Source organism: Bombina bombina, chromosome 6 (assembly GCF_027579735.1).
Source record: "Bombina bombina isolate aBomBom1 chromosome 6, aBomBom1.pri, whole genome shotgun sequence".
NCBI classification, from domain to species: Eukaryota; Metazoa; Chordata; class Amphibia; order Anura; family Bombinatoridae; genus Bombina; species Bombina bombina.
This window is the reverse complement of record NC_069504.1, coordinates 394,985,980-395,012,307: the sequence shown is the minus strand read 5'-3', so window position 1 is coordinate 395,012,307 and position 26,328 is coordinate 394,985,980. Positions and strand designations below refer to the sequence as shown.

At 37.4% G+C, this 26,328-nt stretch overlaps 1 protein-coding gene across 1 annotated transcript in view; it reads right to left on the bottom strand.

Moving 5' to 3' along the window:
- STK10 (serine/threonine kinase 10) overlaps positions 1 to 24,085 on the bottom strand; it is a 493,300-nt gene extending 469,215 nt beyond the window's left edge. The window contains exon 1 of the mRNA XM_053717126.1: positions 23,810 to 24,085. Within this exon, the coding sequence (XP_053573101.1) occupies positions 23,810 to 23,965 (156 nt within the window). The 5' untranslated portion in view covers positions 23,966 to 24,085. The remainder of the gene's footprint in view (positions 1 to 23,809) is intronic.
- Positions 24,086 to 26,328: the final 2,243 nt, after the last annotated feature.

The following is a 26,328-nucleotide window of genomic DNA, read 5'->3' as shown; positions in this document are numbered from 1 at the left end:
AATGATACCCATGGAGTGGGTTTAGAAAACAATTAAATTTGCAGACAAGATTTCTGATATACGGTAGAGATATGTTAATGAAATGCTATTGATAAAAAGCGTATTTGGGGTAGTTAGTAACAGGCATAGAAAATATTTACTTACAGTGGCCCTTTAAGTGTTTAATTTCCCTTTAAAATGATATGGAGCTATGAGTAACTAAATTTTTAAGGTTCTTATGATCAGCAAAATCACTTTCAAACTTGAAAAACACAGCAGCCTTACTTCAGAAAACAAGTTACCCAGCAGAATGTCACTGTGCATATAACAGGATTGTCTTGGTTGGTTCATAAACATTTGCTAGATTATTAAAGTCAAAGTAGATTTTCACACAAATTATGTAATGGATTCATCATTTAACACTCTATGCAGTCGGCAAGTTTTTTTTTTTTAATTCAATATATATATATATATATATATATATATATATATATATATATATATATATATATATATATATATATATATATATATATATATATATATATATATATATATATATACATATATACATACACACACAATTTTTATATTCCTCCCACCCCGCTTATATCCTGGTCTAGCTATATTTCAAGTAAGAGCGGTCCCACCCGCTCTTGGGTGTTCATCCATGCAGCTACATCCATTGCGCATGCGTTTAAATACTCTCTCTGCTGTGATACATATTAAAACACTGAATCACTCGATTTCATTGTTTTGTATCATAGCAGCGATCATGTTAGCTGATCCCGTTCCGTCAATGATTCCCTGAAAAGCACACTGATCATTCACTGACTTTGCAAGTTTGCTTGTTGTGGTCAATGCGCATGCGTGTCTCATGAATGCGCTTCGAAAACAGGGAGAGAATTCAATGAGACATGCATGCGTAGTTAAAGTTGGGGGCGTGGAGTGAGGATATTCAGAGGCCTCTGGGGGACCAATAAGAATAGTATAGACAATATTCGTCATCTCTAAATAAAATAAAAATATTTTGATCCAGGCGGAGGGACGGCGAAATAAATTAGATATAAAAAACAAAAATCATGAATGAAACTCTAGTTATTTTTATATGTAGTTTGTGTTGCGGAATAGAGGTGCTTCATAGTTTAATATCCCTTTAAGGCTGTAGAAGTGACAGGCTAAGTCACATAGTAAGGCATTATCGCTTGAAGCAGCAGTTACCAAACTGTGTGATAAGAGCTTACAGTAGGGCGTGCACAGGATGCAGGTCTGAAGTTACAAACAAGCTGATTATGTCCAAAATTAGGGTATTCACATTTATCTTGATAAAACAGTACCCACGGTCATCTGCACAATTAACCAAGTGCACTGATGTAAGGATGAATGATTTTCTTTTCTTTTTACTTGAATTGTAAACATGAAGTGCATTACTGAAATAACTGCAAAAAGACTTAACCTTGCTTGAAAAGCCTTCCTGACCCAGACACAATGAAATAAAAATAGACATTTTAACAGCCAATGTATATGTATTATATTTTTACAGAACAGAGCTTTTAGTCACATCCTGGTAGTTGAACAAAGTACCTAACAACTATTTATAAAACAAACACATTCTACAGAGCAAATTCAAAGCTCATAATAGGCCATATGTATATACACATACACTCACCGGCCACTTTATTAGGTACACCTGTTCAATTGCTTGGTAACACAAATTGCTAATCAGCCAATCACATGGCAGCAACTCAGTGCATTTAGACATCTAGACGTGTTGAAGAAGACTTGCTGAATTTCAAACTGAGCAACAGAATAGGGAAGAAAAGGGGATTTAAGTGACTTTAAATGAGGCATGATTGTTGGTGCCAGTGGGGCTGGTCTGAGTATTTCAAAAACTGCTGATCTACTGGGATCTTCATGCAAAACCATCTCTAGGATTTACAGAGAATGGTCTGAAAAATAGAAAATATCCAGTGAGCGGCAGTTGTGGGGACAAAAATTCCTCGTTGATGTCAGTGGAGAACGAGCAGACTGGTTCAAGATGATAGAAAGGTAACAGTAACTCAAACAATCACTTGTTCCAACCAAGGTATGCAGAATACCATCTCTGAACGCACAACACGTCAAACCTTGAAGCAGATGGGCTACAGCAGCAGGACACCACACCGGGTGCCACACCTGTCAGCCAAGAACAGGAAACTGAGGCTACAATTCACACAGGCTCAACAAAATTGGAAAATAGAAGATTGGAAAAACCTTTCCTGGTCTGAAGAGTCTCGATTTCAGCTGGTAGGGTCAGAATTTGGCGTTAACAACATAAAAACATGGGTCCATCCTGCCTTGTATCAATGGCTCAGGCTGCTGGTGGTGGTGGTGGTGTAATGATGTGGGGGGATATTTTCTTGGCACACTTTGGGCCCCTTAGTACCAATTGAGAATTGTTTAAACGCCACGGCCTACCTGAGTATTGTTGCGGACCATGTCCATCCCTTTAGGACTACAGTGTACGCATCTGCTGATGGCTACTTCCAGCAGGTTAATGCACCATGTCATCTCAAACATGACATGAGTTCACTTTACTCCAATGGCCTCCACAGTCACCAGATCTCAATCCAATAGAGAACCTTTTGGATAGGGTGGAACGGGAGTTTCGTATCATGGATGCGCAGCCAACAAATCTGCAGCAACTGTGTGATGCTATCATGTAAATATGGACCAAAATGTCTGAGGAATGTTTCCAACACCTTGTTGAATCTATGCCACGAAGAATTAAGGCAGTTCTAAAGGCAAAAGGGGGTCCAACCGGGTACTAGCAAGGTGTACCTAATAAAGTGGCAGGTGAGTGTGTGTGTGTGTATATTTTGTAGAGAAGACAAGCACTCCAGATAACAGGTCACAAATGCCTGGGGTGCAACAGACAGAATTTGTAGAAGCAAAAGAGGAGTGCACTCACCAGGACTTTTCAAAGGTTTATTTCCTAAGTTGTGAACGTTTTCGGGGGTTTAGCCCCTTCCTCACAACTTAGGAAATAAACCTTTGAAAAGTCCTGGTGAGTGCACTCCTCTTTTGCTTCTACAAATTCTGTCTGTTGCACCCCAGGCATTTGTGACCTGTTATCTGGAGTGCTCGTCTTCTCTACAATATATACACACACACACACACACACAGTGGATATAAAAATCTAAAATCACAGGTTTCTGTGATGTAACAAACTGAAATCTTTTAGGTGAAGGGAAGTGAAAATAAAATATGGTTGCATAAGTGTAAACTAATACTTTGATGAAGCAACTTTTGATTTTATTACAGCACTCAGTCTTTTTGGGTATGAGTTTTTCAGCATGGCACATCTTGACTTGGCAAGATTTGCCCACTCTTCTTTGCAAAAACTCTCCAAATCTGTCAGATTGCAAGGGCATCTCCTGTGCACAGCCCTCTTCAGATCACCTCACAGATTTCCGACTGGATTCAGGTCTGGGCTCTAGCTGGGCCATTCCAAAACTTTAATCTTCTTCTGGTGAAGCTATTCCTTTGTTGATTTGGATGTATGCTTTGGGTCGTTGTCATGCTGAAAGATGAAGTTCCTCTTCATGTTAAGCTTTCTAGCAAAAGCCTGAAGGTTTTGTGCCAATATTGACTAGTATTTGGAACTGTTCATAATTCCCTCTACCTTGAATAAGACCCCAGTTCCAACTGAAGAAAAACAGCCCCAAAGCATGATGCTGCCACCACCATGCTTCACTGTCGGTATGGTGTTCTTTTGGTGATGTGCAGTGTTGCTTTTGCGCCAAACTTTTCTTTTGGAATTATTGCCAAAAAGTTCAACCTTGGTTTCATCAGACCACAACACCTTTTCTCACATGCTTTTGGGAGACTTCAGATGCGTTTTTGCTAAATTTAGCTGGGCTTGGATGTTTTTCTTCGTAAGAAAAGGCTTCCGTCTTGCCGACTACCCCAAAGCCCAAACATATGAAGAATACGGGAGATTGTGGTCACATGTACCACACAGCCAGTACTTGCCAGATATTCCTGCAGCTCCTTTAATGTTGCTGTAGGCCTCTTGGTAGCCTCCCAGACCAGTTTTCTTCTCGTCTTTTCATCAATTTTGGAGGGACATCCAGTTCTTGGTAATGTCATTGTTGTGCCATATGTTCTCCACTTGATGATTACTGTCTTCACTGTGTTCCATGGTATATCTAATGCCTTGGAAATTCTTTTGTACCCTTCTCATGACTGATACCTTTTAAAAATGAGATCCCTCTGATGCTTTGGAAGCTCTCTGCGGACCATGGCTTTTGTGTAGGACGCGACTAAGAAAATGTCAGTAAAGACGTACTGGAACAGCTGAACTTTATTCAGGGTTATTCAGAGGCACTTTAAAATTATGGCAGGTGTGTGATGACTCTTATTTAACATGGTTTCGAATGGGATTGCTTAATTCTGAACACAGCTACATCCCCAGTTATATACACTTATGCAACCACATTATTTTAGTTTTTTTTTGTTTACTTCCCTCCACCTTAAAGATTTCAGTTTGTTTTTCAATTGAGTTGTGTAGTTTATAGGTCACATTAAAGGTGGAAAAAATTCTGAAATGATTTATCTTTGTCTAATTTTTATTTTTCACAGAAACCTGACATTTTAAATAGGGGTGTGTAGACTTTTTATATTGTGTGTGTGTATATATATATATATATATATATATATATATATATATATATATATATATATATACACACACACACACACACATACATATACATACACACACACACTTTTTATGACTATCTATATTTATTTTTCGGTCTCTTTATTAAGATACAAACAGAAAATACAGGATTAGTGTGACCTCCCTTGGCATTAAGCACATCTTGAACTCTTTTGTGGAGACTTTCCTAAAGTTTTCTGAAGTAATCTTCTGGTATATTATACCAGGCTTCTTTCAGCACTTCCCAGAGTTCTTCTTTAGATTTAGGTTGTCTTTTATTTCTGTCTCTGTCCCAGTGATCCCATTCTGCCTCTATAATATTCAGGTCTGGACTCTGTGCAGGCCAGCCCATGACTTTTAAAGTTTTATCAGCTGTTTTTCTTTCCAAATAGGATTCCCCTGTATTAGCAGTGTGTTTGGGATCATTATCATGCTGAAAAATAAAACCATTCCAAATCAGGCGCTTTCCAGAAGGAATGGCATGATAAATTAAAACCTGTCTGATCCCATCAATTTAGACAATATCGTCAACACCACTGGCAGAAATGCAGCCCAAAACCAGGACAGACCCTCCACCATATTTCACTGAAGGCCAAAAGCACTCCTTTTTATATCTCTCTCCCACTCTTCTCACATATTGTCGACGAGTGGACACAAATTTCAAACTTAGATTTGTCATTCCATAATACTCTTTTCCACTGATCTTCATTCCAATCTTTGTGAGCTTTAGCATATCTTAGCCTTTTTGCCCTGTTCCACTTTTATGAAAAAGGGGTTTCTTGGCTGTAACCCTTCCACGAAAACCATTCCTGATCAAGCTTCTTCGGACTGTAGAAGGATCAACTTGGCATCCCGAAGAAGCTGCCAGGTTCATGCTTGACTACTTCTGGTCTCTCAAAGAAGAAACTTCTCATCAGATTTTGAAAGTTTTCTTGGCCTTTCAGTCCTTTTTTTGTTACAGTAAATAAAGGTAAACATGTAACATTACACTCTGGGGTTATGCTTATTTAAAATAAAGAAGTATCTGTATAATATGCAGTTTGTCTTAAATCAAAGTGTATCCAATAGCATGGTATACTCCTTGTAATGCTCGTGGGATATTCCTCTATCAGACCGAACTCGGCCAGTAGGCTTGTAATCCCGGTGTCGAGCCGGAAATATAGGGAATATCCCAGAGCAGAGAAAGTTAGCAAGATGAGGAAGGCGGCACTAACCACAGGCAGGGCAGTCCCCAGCAGCAACAGCAGAGCGGTCCAAGGACAAACCATTAGAATGGTGAGGCAGGTAGGGTTTGGCAACAGCAAAACAGTCCAAGGGCACACCAATAGAATGGTCAGGCAGGCAGGATTTGGCAAAAGTAAAAGCAGTCCAAGAGCAAACCACTAGAATGGTCAGGCAGGCAGGGTTTGGCAACAAAGAGGCAATCCAGAACAACAGGGGTTAATAAGCAGAGCAGTCAGACAAGCAGGGTTCAGCAGCAGTATATCAATCCAGCAATTTCTGGGTTAAGAGGCAGAGTAATCAGACAGGCCGAGTTCAGCAGCAATAATCAATCCTACAATTTCTGGGTTAAGAGGCAGAGTAGTCAGACAGGCCGAGTTCAGCAGCAATAATCAATCCTACAATTTCTGGGTTAAGAGGCAGAGTAGTCAGACAGGCAGAGTTCAGCAGCGGTATAACAATAAGGCAGAAAGAAAAAGTATGATCTATCACACCCAGGAGCACAAAGAGTAACACCTATACTTGGGCAGTGATAGTTCGTACAAGGAAAACTTACATAGGCGTAGGATTTGGGCCACAACATCTGACCGGCCTCAGAGAGGGAGAGGAGCGTGCGGCGATGACGTCAGTGCCGCACTACTCCAGACCCGACACAGCCCTAGGTAACGAGCAGGGAAGGAGACGCTGCGCCCCTAGCAACAGCTAGAGCGGCGCAGCATGACAGTCCTGGTTTAGACATTAAGTTCAGTTTACAATTTGCTGCTGCTGTTGTGGGGGAAGTGAGGAAACCTATGGATGTGTCTTGACGACTCTAAACCAGGGCACCAGGCCCTCATTTTAAGGAATGAGCCCTGATTTAGACTAATAGAAGTATTCTGCAGAATGGCATCTGTCAACAACTTTCTTCTTTTTACCTCATCTAAAATGTTATTGTAAACATTAGTGGATTTTTAAATATCTGTAGTAAAAAGTATTAACTTTTGCCCAGCAGTGCTGATACTGTGAGCTTTAGATTGTGTGTGTTTTGATGGAGACTAGGACTGCACGATTAATCACAGATGCGATTTTAAAACACGATTAATGACAGCAGTTTTAAAACCGCGAGAGAATGCGATTTTAGCCCTGCCCCATTTGATGTCACCTATGACGTACAGGAGGGCCGCCGACTTGCCGTGCCCGCCTTGCAACACTGAGACGACTTACCGGGGAGCGCTGTGGCTGATGCGGGTTACAGGGAGGGGGGCCGACTTACCGGGGTGCGCTGTGGCTGATGCAGGTTACAGGGAGGGGGGGCAACTTACCGGGCAGCGCTGTGGCTGATGCAGGTTACAAGGAGGGGAGGCGATGTGGCTGATGCGGGTTACATGGAAGGGGGTGCGCTGTGGATGATGCGGGTTACAAGGAAGGGGGCCGACTTACTGGGGTGCGCTGTGGCTGATGCGGGTTACAGGGAGGGGGGACGACTTACCGGGCAGCGCTGTGGCTGATGCAGGTTACAAGGAGGGGGGGCGATGTGGCTGATGCGGGTTACAGGGAGGGGGGACGACTTACCGGGCAGCGCTGTGGCTGATGCAGGTTACAAGGAGGGGGGGGGGCCAATGTGGCTGATGCGGGTTACAGGGAAGGGGGTGCGCTGTGGCGGATGAGGGTTACAGGGAGGGGGGCCGACTTACCGGGGTACGCTGTGGCTGATGCGGGTTACAGGGAGGGGGGACGACTTACCGGGCAGCGCTGTGGCTGATGCAGGTTACAAGGAGGGGGGGGCAATGTGGCTGATGCGGGTTACAGAGAGAGAGGTGCACTGTGGCTGATACGGGTTACAGGGAGGGGGGTTCGCTGGGACTTATGTGGGTTGGGGGCAACAGGCGGTGCTTATGATGTTAAAGGGGGGTTACAGTTTGAGCTGATGGGACTTATATAGGTTACAGAGGGGGGCTTATGGGGGTTACAGAATGGTGCGGGGTTACAGTGGGAGCTGATGGGGCGTATGTAGGTTACAGAGGGGGGCTTATGGGGGTTACAGAGGGTGCTGACATTAAAATTGCGAATTTTTTTCCACCCATATCGCCCAGCCCTAATGGAGATTAAGAGCAAAATTTATTAAGCCCCAAAAAATGCTCCTAAAAAGTCACAATTATTTCTGCAATAGTTAGCAATGTGTGAAGTCAATAATGTTGCCAGTATTTATCAAAATTCTAGACATTTTTCGGCCAAAGTTTTTTGCGATGTCAAGCGAATGGCTGATCTAGTATTCTTGTGAAAATATTGTTTTAACTTTATTTAACAATCTTAGCCACTGGTAACTGGTTTTGTTGTTTTTATCATATTATAACAGAATAAATTAATCATGAGATTGCTTGTAAGAATGTTATTTCTTATATATTATTAAAGTTATTTTCTTTCAATGAAAGAGTCCCTTCTTTGGTGCTCTTTCATGGAAGGTTGCCTGTTTATTGTAGCTTATCTTTGGTCTTTTGAGTACACTTATTTTAATTGCACTTTAAATTATTTTACTTTTTTTTTTTTATAAATCTTTATATAAAAAATGTTATTTAATTAATTATTCTTCAGGTTCTGCGCCTTTTGTGGGTGATTTCTAACCCTAAATACAGCCATTAGGACAAGAAAAATAAATGTTTCCATTTTCCCTCTAGACAAACAACATCGCTCTCTCTCTCTTTCACAACCTACAAATTGGCAAGATTAAAAACAGTGAATATTACATGCACCACTTTTCATAAATATATAAGAACTGCGAATATATACGAGCATTTTAAAATGCCAATAGAGATTAATACAAGAATTAGGCATTTCCAGACAATTTATTCGCATATATTATACACTTGCAAATAATCGTTAGTCAATTTGTTCGCACATATGAAAAGTTACAACTTTATTGGCGCATAACCTTTCATAAATATGGTGATATCATTTGTGAATTTCCTTATTCTCAGTTTGATAAATCTTGCCTTAAGTAGTTGTGCTTTTTATATAATTAGCTGCAGTGCACATCTAGCTGCGATTTTGTCTTCAATAATGTATAAACCTTATGAAACCTTCAAGGGTTACTGCTTTATGTAATTAAGATGTAGGTTGCATTGTCTTAACATCTTTAGAAGGAATTTTCTGGTACTTGTGTAATAATACTGCTTTGAGGGAGAATCAATAAGACATTAGAAGGAATTTTCTGGTACTTGTGTAATAATACTGCTTTGAGGGAGAATCAATAAGACCCCTGACAGAAAACACAACGTTCTGAAACTTCTTACTTCCCTTAGTGATTCATATACAGAGGGCAAAGCATTTGAAGAGGAAGCCACTGTTGAGTAGAATGTCCCTCGTCTAAAGACATAAACCACCGTGTTAGAGTTAGAGTAGAGAGGAAGAGACACTTAATTATGATAAAGTAGGTATGGTGCTGTTGCTGCACTTCTAATTTGGAATCCAACCTTTATCTTTGGTGAAAGTCTCCACCACAGTGTTAAAGGAACAGTCAAGTCCCAAAAAAAACTTTCATGTTTCAAATAGGGCATGTAATTTTAAATAACGTTCCAATTTACTTTTATCACCAAATTTACTTTGTTCTATTGGTATTCTTAGTTAGAAATTATCATGAGCCTTTCTAGGTTTAGTTTAAGCCCTTGAAGGCCGCCTCTAATCACCTGCTTTTTTTATTTGCTTTTCACAACAGGGGAGATCTAGTTCATGTTAGCCATATAGATAACATCGTGATCATGCCCATGGCTTGTGGCAGACACTGCACTAATTGGCTAAAATAAAAGTCAATAGATAATACATAAAATGTCATGTGATCAGGGGGCTGTCGGAAGATGATTAGATACAAGTTAATCACAAAGGTAAAAACTATATTAATAGAAGAGTGTTGGTTATTAAAAACTGGGGAATGGGTCAGAGGCGTAACTAGAAACCACAGGGCCCAGGTGCAAGAATCTAAGAAGGCCCCCCCCCCAAAAAAAAAAGTGAATTCGATACATTTTTTTTTTTTTTTTACATTTAACACAGGAAAAAAAAAAATGTGAATCAGATTACATGTCTACAAAAGGAGGTACCATGTGCCCACAGTCTGTGAGATGGTCTGACCCCCCCATTACTGTATATAGTGACACAGTTTAACCCACCAGTACTGTATATAGTGAGTCAGTGACACAATCTGTAATCTGCCGGTGAGATGGCTGGCCTGACCCTACCCGCCCCAGTACTTTATAAAGTGACAACAGTAGTCTGTGACATGGTCCAGCCCCCCCGTACTGTATAGTGCACCGTTTACCCTGCCCCCCCCCCTTGCTGTAGTAACAAGGTCTGTAATTTGCTGGTTCCACAAACATACACACACATACATGCATAAATATACACACAGTCACATACATGCATAAATATACACACAGTCACACACACACACACATAAACACCAATGGGTAAAACAGAAACACTAACCCCTGTAGTCAGAGACACTAGTGAAGCATCATGTCACACTCACATGATATCAGTGCAGGCAGTGGCAGGTCAACATTTTTTTATTGTAAAAAAGAATAGTTTTTGAAGCTGGGGCCCAGTCGCAATTGCGACCCTCTGCATCCCCTGTAGTTTCGCCTCTGGAATGGGTAATAAAGGGATTATCTATTTTTTAAAACAACAAAAATTCTGGTGTCAACTGTCCCTTTAAGAAATTTAACTACATTATATTAAACTTACCGCAAGTCTATACCATGTTTTGTAGATTGCTGCCTATTCATAAATTTAACCTACAAAACAGCCACAGAAAAACACATTGGGAACATTTAAAAAGATGACAAATTACCCAACATATACAAATATTTTTTTCTACCCCTCTCTAATACACTTGACACAAAACGCAATGAAAGAGCCCAGTGCCCTAGCAGCACACATATTAAATGGCAACACATTGTTCTCCCTCATTAACCCTAACCACTTTGCCTTCTATATAAATGAAGATTAGCTGGTTAGGTGTCCTAAATTTGCCAGACTGCACATCTTGGTCACAGAGCTCCCAGCTTTCATTGGTAACCAAAGCATTAGAGGTTTATATCCATTCATAAAGAGTATTTTTAAGCTTGTTAATTTGGTTTTCTAACAGTGGTTTTATCATTTACAGAATTCCTGGAAGTGTGGGCATTGCAAATAAATTGATCTCGATTATTTAACTGGCACCTGCAACAATGAAATGGTTACGAAGCGTTGTGCAAAACTCTATTGTAAATGCAATCCGCTGAGCACCAGCTGAGGGAGAAATCCAGTGTGGGGCTGAAACAGCAAGTTGGAAAGTGTGCAACTCTTCTAGAAGTGAATAAAAATAATACGGCATATGATAAGAGTAATAATAAAAACAAAGAAAACTAGATCTGTTAGCATCATTTGGGAACACCGGATATCATCCAACAAGCTGTCACACTAATGGTTAGAATAAAAAACATATTGCAAACAAAATACATGGATAGACATGATTGCAGTGAACAGCAAATTCTGCAAATTGCACTAAAATGCAGCATTAAATACAAATCTGTTGTATAGCAGAGCTTAAAGGACCACTAGACACAGCATAACCAATAACTGCATAATAAATATGCAATGAAAAAAGCACTTAGTTTGAATTTCACATGAGAAGTAGATTTTTTTTCTCTGACAAATTTCAAAGTTAGCTTTATTTTCCTTCCCGCTGAATGTTGTGACAGCCATCAGCCAATCATAAAATGCATATGCATATATTGTAAATCTTGCACATGTGCTCAGTAGGAGCTGGTGCCTCAAAGTGTGCATATAAAAAGATTTGTGCGGATTTAGATAAACAGAAGTGAATTGGAACGTTGGTTAAAACTGTGTGCTCTATCTAAATCATGAAAGTTTAATTTTGACGTTGGTGGTTTAACTGCTCATGTATTTCTTTGCACATATACAAGTAAAACCATCTACTTCCCTGGTTGCTATGAACTTAATGAATAGCAGCATCATTGCCATCTCACCAGGGCCCTTTCTAGTGGGTGCACCACCTGGCTGATTTTACCGACCACCCAGCTAAAATGAAAGCTATAATTTGTTTATATTAACCCCTTAAGGGCCAGCGATGTATCCTGTATATCACCATTCTCTATATGGGGATTGTGCTATTAATAGTGTGGTCTCGCCACGCTTTTATAAAGAGGAAAACCCTTAACGACCAGCGACATACATAGTATGTCGCGGTCGTTAAGGGGTTACGATTATTTAGGGCATTTTTTTTTCTATTTAGAAGATATTATCACTTATTCTTGTTTTTGTTGTTCTCAATAAAATTAGGGCAAAATGTATGTCGAAACAAATGCTTTGATAGGTTGTGGGCATGCTTATTTGAGCCTGAAACTGATTTTTATTAAGCAGCAAATGATACCAAGAGAAAAAGGCAAATTTGATTATAGGAGTACATTAGGAAGTTGTTTAAAATGGCATGTTCTTTTTGAATCATGAACGTTTAATATTTACTTTACTGTCCCTTTACTGTTAATTCTATTGTTCCCCTCCAATTCATGTACACAGAATCAATCCCTTGCTAAGCCTCAAAAAGCTCTATGAATAAAAGATTGTTTGGAGTGGAATAGATCTGCACAAGGACCTAAAGTGTGAGGACGGAAGGGCAAGCAGTAAAAATTAAAGCAAAACTGATAATGTTATTGTTTTAGTTAAATAAAATTATTTTAAATTGATATTATTACAGTGATGATTATTTTTCTTTAGTTAAATAAAACTATTTAAATTGTTATTAAGGTAATGATTAGGGATGGGCGAATGTTTCGCAACATTCGAAAAACGGCACGAATTTTAACACATTCGTTCGTTCGAATCGAATTTCGAATGTTTACATAACATTCTAACATTCGATTTTCGAATATTCGGTTTCGAATTTTACGATTACATTCGAAAATATTCGAATTCGAAAAATTCGAATTTAGATTGTAATAGTATTTCTAATGCTTTTTCTTTAAATGTAATATTCGAATTATGCAATATTCGAATTCGAAAAATTCGAATTTAGATTGTAATAGTATTTCTAATGCTTTTTCTTTAAATGTAATATTCGAATTATGCAATATTCGAATTCGAAAAATTCGAATTTAGATTGTAATAGTATTTCTAATGCTTTTTCTTTAAATGTAATATTCGAATTATGCAATACGTGTATTCGAATTCGAAAAATTCGAATTTAGATTGTAATAGTATTTCTAATGCTTTTTCTTTAAATGTAATATTCGAATTATGCAATACGTGTATTCGAATTCGAAAAATTCGAATTTAGATTGTAATAGTATTTCTAATGCTTTTTCTTTAAATGTAATATTCGAATTATGCAATATTCGAATTCGAAAAATTCGAATTTAGATTGTAATAGTATTTCTAATGCTTTTTCTTTAAATGTAATATTCGAATTATGCAATACGTGTATTCGAATTCGAAAAATTCGAATTTAGGTTGTAATAGTATTTCTAATGCTTTTTCTTTAAATGTAATATTCGAATTATGCAATATTCGAATTCGAAAAATTCGAATTTAGATTGTAATAGTATTTCTAATGCTTTTTCTTTAAATGTAATATTCGAATTATGCAATACGTGTATTCGAATTCGAAAAATTCGAATTTAGATTGTAATAGTATTTCTAATGCTTTTAAATGTAATATTCGAATTATGCAATATTCGAATTCGAAAAATTCGAATTTATATTCGAATTCGAAAAATTCGAATTTATATTCGAATTCGAAAAATTCGAATTTCGAATGTAGACATTCGATATAATTATAAACATTCGAATTCAAAAGTGACATTCGAAAACTGTAAATAACATTCGATTTTCGAATTTTTAAGAATATTCGTTCTTATCGACATTCGAATTTAGAATTCGAATTTCGGTAATAACATTCGTTCTACATTCGAAATTCGAAAATTTGCACATTCGCCCATCCCTAGTAATGATTATGGTTTGTCTTCCAATAAGGTACATCTGAAAAGTTGATCAAATATGAATTATTAACCTATTAAACTGGAGATAGTTCACCTCCCAATAATGTAATAATTATTTATGTATTTGTAATGGTAAATAAATAAATCAGTAAATACTCGGATATAACTGGAAACATTATTTGAAAAGTTATTATTCTAAAAATGAAACCTTTATGTAGAAAAACATGAATAGTCTTATAAACTAGCGATTTAAATCCTGAGATTGCAAGTTTAGCCATGTTTTCCTACAAACTGAACTTTTCCATGCACCTGTGCTGGACTGACCTAGAAATAACATTATGGCACTAGCGCTCCTGAGATATTTGAGTCCTTCCTGCAGGAGATCTTGTAAATACGCGTATTCAGCTTGGTGGGCCCCTCTTACCTAGTCTCTTTATGGCCTTTGTATAAGTGGCTGCAGGCCGCTATTTGTAAAACAATGTGTAGGTCGCTTAGTGGCAGTAGTGCGAGTCAGGCAGGCCGACGTAATGTGCAACCGTGACAGAAGGAGGTGTCTCTAGCAGGTGATTGGTGGTCAACCAGTCACATGTGCGATCAGGAATGTGCTGACGTCACGGTCGCACATTTCGTCGGCTCGCAGATTTCGACACTACACTGACTACTAATCTTAAATCCCACCTTTTCAACAAAAGATACCAATAGAATGAAAAAAAGGATACTATAAAGAAGTAAATCAGAAAGTTGTTTAAAACCGCACGCTCTATCCAAATTTAAAAAAAATAATTGAGGTTTATATCCCTTTAAAACATGATTAAGATCAATCTGATTTAAATCAAGTCTTACAATAAGAACATGTATGTTTTTTTCACTATAATGGCTATTTAATAATCAGTAAATTATTGCAAGTGCCCAGTGCATTCTGCACTAATCTTTATAGATTAATACAGCAAAAATAACTGGAAAATACTAAGAGAAAAAACAAATATTCATCAGGGAAGTTCAAAGATCATAAATACTAAACAAAATGGGAGTAAAATTGATGCTTGTACAGAATCCTTTAATCGACTTCACTCGTAACAGGGTGTGACTTTGGGTAAATTACTTATCTCCTAATGACTCAGGTAACTAAATTTAGTGAGCAATTTCCTTGGGCTGGGATACTCATTCACTATACAGTTAGTAAACATCTACTGCGTCACAAAAACTGCAAACTAACCCACAGTTATTCCCAGTTAAAAGGGACAGTCTAAAATAGAATTGATATCGTTTTAAAAAAAGATAGATAATCCCTTTATTACCCATTCCCCAGTTTTGCATAACCAACACTTATATTAATACATTTTTACCTCTGTGATTACCTTGTATCTAAGCATCTTTTGACAGCCCCCGATCACATGACTGACTAAAATCTATTTAGTTGCATTTAGTACTGTGTTGTGATAACTCTTAAATAACTTGCCGGGCGTGAACACATTGTTATCTATATGGCCCGCATGAACTAGCAGTCTCCTGTTGTGAAAAAGCATGTGATTAAGAGTCTGTCAATAGAGCCTATGAAACAGGCAGAAATTTAGAAGTTTAAATGTTATAAAGTATATTAATCAAACAATGTTGGTTGTGCAAAGTGGGGAATGGGTAGTAAAAGCATTATCTAACAACAATTTTTGTGTAGACTGTCCCTTTCTTTAAATTTTATTCTCAGGAGTTATTATCAAGAGCGAATATTAAAAAAAAATCTACACAAGTACAACCCTTGAATTACAGAAGAGATACTCCTCTAACCTGAAGTGTATGAATATAAATATACTGTACATGTGCCAACTTACAAAAACTTGCTTGTTTTCCAGAAGTAGATTAACCTTTCACCGCCGTTAAGGCGTTGTATTCCGTCCAAACGGCGCTGGGCTTTAGCGCCGTTAGGACGAAATACAATAGCATAGCCGTTTGGCTGTCTTGAAGCCAACAGCGCTTCCTGGATGTGATCACGGTCTGGAGGGCGTGCCTAGCATCATAGGGACACCCCCTGACCCGATCCCATAATTGAAATCTCGCAATCGTGCAGTTTGTCTAAATTGGAAAGTTGTTCCAATGTAGACATTATGACCCTGTCATGAAAAGGTTAAAATAGTGTAAAAATATGTATAGGTAGCGCAAATATACACACACACACAATATGTTTTACAAAACATGGTATTTATTACTTATCTGTCACTGCTAAAAAAATAAGTGCACTCAATCTATCCAATGCTTTATTAGCACCAAACAGAGCTGTTATCCCAAATACGGTGGACACAATTTGATCTGTCTCTTAACATTTCTTTGCAATTACCTCCAAATATTGGATTTGTAAAACACAGCCAGTCTGCAGAGGCTTAGATACAAGGTAATTACAGAGGTAAAAAAGTAGATTAAAAAGAGCTGAACACATAGAACATACAAATCACGTAAAAAAGTGTACAATTTACTGGATGATGCTGGTAGTTTCAGGACAGAAATGCAACCCTTAATATGCAGCTAGCTTGGGACAGTACAGCAGCAGCTAAACATGGGCTTGCCAATCCTGGCCCTATGCCCAAGTTTTGAGTTTCCCTTAAAGGGACATGAAACCCAAATTTTTAATGCTATGACTTGAAAAGAACATGCAAATATAAACAACTTTCTAATTTACTTCTAATATCACATTTTCTTCATTCTCTTGGTATCTTTTATTGAAAAAAAAACTCAGGCACGTGCACGTCTGGACCACAATATGGTGGCAGTTTTGCAAGAATGCTATTCATTTGCAAGAACACTAGATGACAGCCTTATTTAAAGGCAAAATCTGAAAAATCTAGTTCAACTGAGCGATTGCAGGCTGAGTGAGAATGAGATGGAGGGATTGAGAAGAGCCAAAAACGCTATTTTTAATCTTTCCAACTGTGAACCAGCATAAGCAGAAGATTTCAATACCTGGTGAGTTCTGGGGATAATCATCACAGATACAAAGTTCTTTAACAGTGAAATGTTTGATTAAAAACGGACACTTGAACTGAAAAGAAAAAAAATCGGATTGGATCTAACCATCCACGTGATGTGACATCATCAAAAGGGAGAGAAGTTAAAGGAGCGTGTCAAACTGTGGATAAAACACTTAGGTATACCTTAACCCTTATTGTTTCAAATAATGTTAAGGATTTTTAATTTCAATCACATACTTTGTCAACATTGACAACGGACAAAAAACTATATTTTATAACACCGGTGTTATTAGAATAGTACGTACAATAGATATAGATATATGAGAAATGAAAAAATTTCGACATTGCCAACAGGAAGATCAACATTTCAGTGACTAAACATGAACATTAAAGGGATAGGAAACCTACATTTTTTCTTTCATGATTCAGATAGAGAATGCATTTTTAAACTACTTTCTAATTTACTCCTATGTACTATGTGCAGTGCACTACCGGTTTTTAACTGAACACGAGGGAGCCAATGACAATAGGCATATATATGCACCCACCAATCAGCAGCTAAAACCTAGGTTATTTGCTGCTCCTGAGCTTTCCTAGATAAACCTTTCAGCAAAGGATAACAAGAGAAGGAAGCAAACTAAATAATAGAAGTAAATTGGAAAGTTGTTTAAAATTGTATGTTCTATCTGAATCATGAAAGACAAATTTTGGCTTTCATGTCCCTTTAAGAGAAAGTATTTTTACACATTTCTTATCAGTTTAAAGCATACCAAAACATGTTTGACTACTTATTAAAATAGTTATGGAATGCACAACAACTTTATTTCACAGAAATGTGTTGTTTTTTTTGTGTAATTTGTGTCAAAGATTTTAAAATGTTCAGTACAATTTTAAAAATGTGCACATCAACATTATTTCACATGGTTGATATGAAGCCGTCAATGAAACCTAAGAAAAGGTAAAGAAAATCAATGACAAGCCCAATCAATGACTGCTCTGTTAATGTCATTTCCAAAACCGTGAATGCTATTATTATTCAGGGATTAGAACATTACAGGAGAGAAGTGTGAGCAAAGCTCTCATTTTACACCTTACAAAGAAGCAGCTCTATAAAGTGGCAAATGCCTGGCCTAGCTCTGACATAGTTGTGCCTTGTCCACTTGGAAACTATTCAGATGTTGTTTCAAAATACAACACAACACAGGTATATGCATTAACCCACTCCCAGACGCTTAGTAGATATAGGTCTCTCCCTTTAACATTCCTTACACTGACTCAACTTTCAGAATTTTTAGACATTTGTGTATACAGAATCTGTTAATGATTCCTACGGATAATTAATATATTTGTCAATAAAGTAATGTTATGTGAACTGTGAAATAAAATGAACACTTCTAGAATAAGTTACACAACTGCAGTGAAAATTTTAGGGCAGGAAATGAGAAGTAACCAAATCAACATCTCGATTTTACTACTCTGTGACATTCACATATATACATTTTTTCTTTTAAAGAGAAAGTCACCCACAATCACCTTAATATTAAAATGCTTAACATTGTCAATATGAAATACAATTTTATATTTGTGGCTTTGTATGTGGACGAATAAACATGGAGTGGAGAGTGTTACCATTTATTGATCCAATGCTTACTTTTTCTAAATTGCAAAATAAAAACCTAAACCTGTTTTTTTATCAAGTTGTCTGGTTCCAATCAGTATCTTAAAGGGCCGTTACAGTAAAAAAAAAATATATATTATATATATATATATTAATTAACTCATTTAACGGGGGCAGGCACGAACGTGTGTATGTCTTTTAAATGATTTTAATGTGTCTTATTTTTCTTTTTACTTTATATGAATAAAAGCTATATTTTATTGTAGGTCTCCCCTATTATCCCCTTCCACCTTAAATTGTTTGGTAAATATCTCAACCGATGGTACTAGAAGTGTGCCATAATAGTACCTCGTTCTCTCTTTCAAACTCCAATACTATGTGTTTAACCCCTACAAAAGGGTTAAACACACAGTTGAAATACAGTTTGGTCCAGAGCAGAAAACATTGCTGATCCAATCAGCAGCACTAGTTTCACATGTGAGTCTTGCAACAGCGGCATTTTCCGCTCTGGAGTCCCAAGCAGTATTTCTACATTTAGCCATCAATCAGCAATCGCTACCCAGGATTCTGAACCAAAAATGGGCTGGCTCTTAAGCTTACATTCCTGCCTTTTAAAATAAGGATAACAAGAGAACGAAGAAAAATTGCTATTAGGAGTAAAAAAGAAAGTTGTTTAAAATTGCATGCTCTATCGGAATCATGAAAGAAAACATTTGGGTTTCATATCCCTTTAAAATGACACACTATTGGATAAGAACATGTCATTTTTCAACTATAATGGCCCTTTAATAAAAACAAACAAAACGATTAGTATATGGGAAAGTGTATTTCAATAATGATAACATATGTAACTTTGCCAGCATAATTGACTTTACAAAGAGCATATCATGTGTGATGATGCCCTTGATACAGGAACAGTCAAACCTAAAAGATATTTTTTTTTATTGTTTAAAAAGATAGATAATCCCTTTTTTACCTATTCAACAGTTTTGCATCCAACACTGTTATATTATACTTTTGACCCCTGTGATTGATTATCTTGTATCTAAGCTACCCTCTTATATCAGTGCTTTTTGCAAACTTGCATTATAGCTAATTAGTGCTGGTTCCTACATAGCTCCACAGAAGTAAACACAATGTTATCTATATGGCACACATGAACTATAACTGTCTGGCTGTGGAAACCTAACAAAATGCACCAAGATCAGGGGCGGTCTGCAAGGCCTCAGAAACAGGCATATCTTTTTAAACAATAATAAAAAAAAAAAAGTATACTGTCACTTTAAAATCCAAACCCATGCCACACTCCGAGAAATATTCATTTAAAAAATAAGAGAATTTGGAGTTATCATGCTGCACACTATAGGGTTATTGATCAGTAGATATATATCCCTTTTTTTTTTAGGAATACATTCTGCAGAAATTTAAAATATAAATAGTGCAGAATTATATAACATTATATTAGCAGCAGCTTTATAAAACCAAATATTCCCTGTGAATTTTTATAAAAAATGACAGTTTTTCAGACCCGCTCTCTGTGCTCTTCTGAGCGGGTCTGTTTTTATCACAGAGCGCATCTGGCCAGCTGACTAGTCACAGCCCGGCCCGACCGCGCCATTATACTCAGTGCAGCTTGCTCCCGCTGTCAGACAGAGTAGGTTGTATAGTGAGGTATGAATAATAAAAAGTTAGGTGACATTAGCAGAAACAACCATTTTAAAATGATGAAAAAATTTAATGACGTAAAATGTGTGCAACTATCAAAACATAAATTCCTAATAAAAAGGCTAATTGCAAGTCCATTGACTACAACAAATAACCAGCAGCAGAAAATATAGATTTTATTCACTTACCTCAACATAAATATTACAGAAAGAAAAATTACAAATTATATAAATCCAAGCAGGAGACCTTACCCTGTACAGTTAATAACACTATTGTGGTATAGGGAATTTTTAGACACTAACTGAAGTTACATCCTTAAAGGACCATTATGGAAAAAGACATGCTCCAATTCTTTAGATCATGTAATTAAAAGAATAGCAAACTTGAAATGCTGTGTGTTTAAAGGGACAGTCTAGTCCAAAATAAACTTTCATAATTCCGATAGAGAATGTAATTTTTATTTTTTTTCCCAATTTACTTTTATCACCAATTTTGCTTTTTTTCTCTTGTTAATTCTCAGTTGAAAGCTAAACCTAGGAGGTTCATATAATAATTTCTAAGCCCTTGAAGGCCGCCTCTTCTCTCAGGGCATTTTGACAGTTTTTCACCACTAGAGGGTGTTAGTTCATGTGAGTCATATAGATAACACTGTGCTCATGCAAGTGGAGTTCCAGTGAGCTAGCTCTGATTGGCTAAAATGGATGTCTGTCAAAAGAACTGAAATAAGGGGGCAGTTTCAGAGGCTTAGATACAAGGTAATTATAGGAGGTAAAAAAGTGTATTTATATAACTGTGTTGGTTATGCAAAAGTAGGGAATGGGTAATAAAGGGATTATCTATCTTTTTAAACAATAAGAATTCTGGTGTAGACTGTCCCTTTAACACCCCCACAAAGGGACCCGCAGAGCACTCTGATGCAATCAGTAGGGCTAGTCACACAGCTAATTGTGGCAGTTAAACACATAGGGGGCGATTTATCAAGCTAAGGCCTGTCTGTTGCCGGTCGCCTCTGACGGGCTAAATTTCCCCTGCCAGAATTCAGCATTGCACAGGAGCGCTATTTTGTGCCAATCACTCGCTGGGAGGAGCTGTCAATCTCCCCGGTCGGACTATACCAAGGAGATTGAAAATCGCCACTTTAGAGGTGGCGAAAGCAGCGGTCTAATGACAGCTGCTTGTTAAATACGGCATCCAGGTTCTCTTGTCAGAACCTGCAGTCGCATGGGGTCGAAAGGCTTGTGAAGCCTTTGATAAATCGACCCCATAGTATTGCAAGATTGCTAGTCTGAAAATTAAATGCTCTAATGAATAAGAATATGTAATTTTTCAACTATAATGGACCTTTAAAAAAAATTCCAAACTACCACAGACCCACTATGCGAGAGTAAACAGTACATTTTTCTGAATTTAACAAACAAATCATTTTATTACAAGCGGATACTCAATATGTTTGCAAGGGTAATCTTGTACCATTTGTTATTCTACAGAGCAGACTAATTATATACATAAAGGAAATAGTCAAGTCTTAGGAAATGAGCTTCATAGCAAAATGCAGGAATGGGGAGGTGTGTGACTTACTGGTTCCTAGCAATTTTAATGACTCCATTCCAGTCACTAATAGCTTTCAGAGAATGTTTTGTCATCATTTTTAATTGACTTATAGAATCCCTAATCCAACCAGGGATGGCTTTTCTTCTCCGCTTTCAGGTGGCAATAATTGTTGCCACAGACGAATAAACATTGTCAGGCTATTGTATGTAGCCTTACAACATATTTCATATCTCATCACCATTTTTTTTTTATTTTGGAGACAATAGGGATATCTAAGGAATAGAGAGATAAATGACCAGTAGTTTATTAACTGCAGTAACCAGTGAAGATTGAGAGGCTGGTGAGACCTTTTAACAAATTTTGTCCGGTGGATTATAATTTATTTATATGCTCCCTGATGCACTAGTATATCTATGATAAACTGAAAACGTTAATGGGAAATTAAACTTAAAAAATTATTTGTACATGATTAATTTAGAGAATATATATATATATATATATATATATTCCATGTAGAAAACAAGGTAACAGCACCACAGCACACAATCTTCTTTTAAAGGTGAAAAATCTTTATTTGAGGTTTAGCAACCAGTAAAAAGCGACGTTTCGGACCTACATAGTCCTTAATCATGCAACATGATGCATGATTAAGGACTATGTAGGTCCGAAACGTCGCTTTTTACTGGTTGCTAAACCTCAAATAAAGATTTTTCACCTTTAAAAGAAGATTGTGTGCTGTGGTGCTGTTACCTTGTTTTCTACATGGACTGTATACACTGGAGTTTGGCTGATACTCCTTGGTAACGTGCACACAGGTGGGAAAGAAACTTTACTAAAACCTATGGTGCTGGATTCAACTCACATACTTCTTTTATATATATATATACTGTATATATATATATATATATATATATATATATATATATATATATATATATATATATATATATACACATATACACACAGCCACCAACCAGTACATAGCTCCTAGTAGTGCATTGCTGCCACTGCGCCTACCTAGGTATGCTTTAGCAAAGTATACAAAGTTAAAAAAGCATATTAGAAAATATAAGTAAACAAGGAAGTTGCTTAAAAAATGAATGCTCTATATGAATCATGAAATTTCAATTTTGACTTTATGATCTCTTTAAGCTTCTCTAACAGATAACCACAATATTATGCTTTATTCAAATGCCTGCTAAATAACTTGTTCTCCTCCACACTACATACATATTGTTTCCATTTATCCTGCTTTCCAGTTATTTTACTTTTTATAAAAAAAAATTTTTACTTTGCTCAGAGTTGTACTTGACATGGGTAATTACTTTAGCACCACTGCCAGAGAGGTGTAAAAAAATGAGTTCTGCTTTCAAAAAATAAAGAAAAGAAAATATTACATTAAGAAACAGTTGGCAATATTCAAAAGAAAGAAAAATAAAAGGCATGTGTCACAATTACCACAAAAAGTTAGTTTATTAAGCACTGTAATAAAATAAACATGTTTTATTAGCTGGATCAAGGACACTATTTGACTATCATGCACCTTTAAATCTGTGCTGAAGTGAGAAGGTTTCAGTTTGACAGATGTGATCACCCTTTTCTAGCTACAGATAACCACGGTGCCTTTGTGTAATAAGTCAATTTAAAGTTGAGAAGTGAAGAAATTCTCACTTTCTTCACTTGTTATATATTCTCCAATAGAAATTGGAGAATATAGAAATAATTAGAAATAATTGTCCACTGTAAAGTGCTTGGGGTGAAGGCAGGGTCACCTACTTCTCAAGCACCTACCCACGCTTGACACAGTCACTAACAATTTTAGGAGACAGTGCCTCTCACATCCATTGCTAAGCCACCTGCTGGAAACAAAAAATACTAAAACCAACCAATTGTAGTAATGTACAGGTGTTATAGTTTAGGATAATGTCTACATTATGTAAATACAATTTGACTTTTGATTCCATTAATAAATCTGATTCAACAGAAATCTACGTCTGTAGCAAAACCTATGGCACTCACTGTGCCCACATAACTCCTATATTAATATACAGTGAAGTGTTTAGCAACGTAGTGCTGCCCCTTGTGACCATCCGAACACCAGCAACACCACTCGGTAGCATCACAAGCCCAAAACTTCCCTGGTACTCACCTTGTACACTTTTCCGAAGGCTCCATCTCCCAGCTCTCCGATGATCTCCCACACTTGGTTAGGGTCGAGGTCTCTCCGGACATGTTCGTACTCCCGCAGCCTCCGTTTTTCAAATGTGGAGAGCCGCAAAATGCGGCGAAAGTTGGCGAATGCCATTGCTGTGTGACGGCAGGATAGCCCGGGTCTATGTTTGAGAGTTCGGCTCCTCGGTTGCCCCCCGGGGCAAGGAAGGAGGATCTAAGCCGGAAAACTCCTGGTGCAATCAAAACAGCGAATGAAGAGCTTTCAGTGAGGAGGAGCGAGCACATCCTGAGGACCCGCCCCCTGGCGGTGATATGCTAATTCACTTCCATGCAGCAACTACTGAACAACACTACTGAGGCGTGGTTACATTTCAGGGGCGTGTCCTTCTGGTGGGAACTTTCATTATTATACCGCCCACGTAAAACTTTCAAGAAGTTGGAAGTGGAACTTGCTCATGTTAAATGTCAATAAACGAGAATTTCATTCTTCTGCTGTTTGTCAAGTGACTTTTATACGAATTACAATTTCATAAACGAAAGAATTCAAACGTATATATAAAGTATATATTATAGTCATGTGACAAACAATGATTACAATCAATACATGTTAAGTATGTAAACAAATCCACCCAAAATATTTTCCGCTAAGAATTCTAAGGCAAATGTTATCAAATTCCATTTTATAGATTGATATGATAGAATGTTATATTAGATTTAGTAGATAATAAGGTAGATTAGATAGATGAATGAATGCTGCTAGATACAGATTGATACCCAGTATTACCCACCGCACACAAGAAAAAAAATAACACATTTTTTTATTTATTTTTTATTTAAAGGGACAGTCTAGGCCAGTGCTTTCCAAACTGTGTGTTGTGACACATTAGTGTGTCGGCGTGTCCCTGCTTCAGCACAATTTTTTTTGAAATTCTATGGCCTAGATTTAGAGTTTGGCGTTAGCCGTCAAAAGCAGCGTTAAGGGGTCCTAACGCTGCTTTTTACCACCCGCTGGTATTTAGAGTCAGCCAGGAAATGGTCTACCGCTCACTTTCTTTCCGCGACTCCAGGCTACCGCAGATCCCCTTACGTCAATTGCGTATCCTATCTTTTCAATGGGATTTGTCTAACGCTGGTATTTGGAGTCTTGAAAGAAGTGAGCGGTAGAGCCTCTACCGACAAGACTCCTAACGCCAAAAAAGTCAGTAGTTAAGAGTTTTATGGGCTAACGCCGGAATACAAAGATCTTAACTACAGTGCTACAAAGTACACTAACACCCATAAACTACCTATGTACCCCTAAACGGAGGCCCCCACACATCGCAAACCCTCTAATAAAAAATGTTAACCCCTAATCTGCAGACCGGACACCGCCGCCACCTACATTATAGCTATGAACCCCTAATCTGCTGCCCCTAACATCGCCAACACCTACCTTATATTTATTAACCCCTAATCTCCCCCGCCCCCCCAACGTCGCCGCCACCTAACTACAATTATTAACCCCTAATCTGCCGACCGGACCTCACCGCCACTATAATAAATGTATTAACCCCTAAACCGCCGCACTCCTGCCTCGCAAACACTATAATAAATTGTATTAATCCCTAATCTGCCCTCCCTAACATTGCCACCACCTACCTACAATTATTAACCCCTAATCTCCTGCCCGCAACATTGCCGCTATTATAATAAAGTTATTAACCCCTAAACCTAAGTCTAACCCTAACCCTAACACCCCCTAACGAAATAATATTCCTATAATTAAATAAATTAATCCTATTTAAAACTAAATACTTACCTAGAAAATAAACCCTAATATAGCTACAATATAACAAATAATTACATTGTAGCTATTTTAGGATTTATATTTATTTTACAGGCAACTTTGTATTTATTTTAACTAGGTACAATAGCTATTAAATAGTTAATAACTATTTAATAGCTACCTAGTTAAAATAAGTATAAAATTACTTGTAAAATAAATCCTAACCTAAGTTACAAATACACCTAACACTACACTATCATTAAATTAATTAAATAAATTACCTACAATTAGCTAAACTAAAATACAATTAAGTAATCTAATCTATAATACAAAAAAAACAAACACTAAATTACAGAAAATAAAAAAATATTACAAGAAGTTTAAACTAATTACACCTAATCTAAGCCCCCTAATAAAATAAAAACGCCCCCCAAAATAATAAAATGCCCTACCCTATTCTAAATTACAAAAGTAATCAGCTCTTTTACAAACCCTTAAAAGGGCTTTTTGCGGGGCATTGCCCCAAAGTAATCAGCTCTTTTACCTGTAAAAAAAATACAACCCCCCCCCAACATTAAAACCCACCACCCACATACCCCTACTCTAACCCACCCAAACCCCCTTAAAAAAACCTAACGCTAATCCCCTGAAGATCTCCCTACCTTGAGTCGCCTTCTCCCAACCAGGCCGAAATCTTCATCCAAGGTGCCCAGAGGAGGTCCTTCATCCGG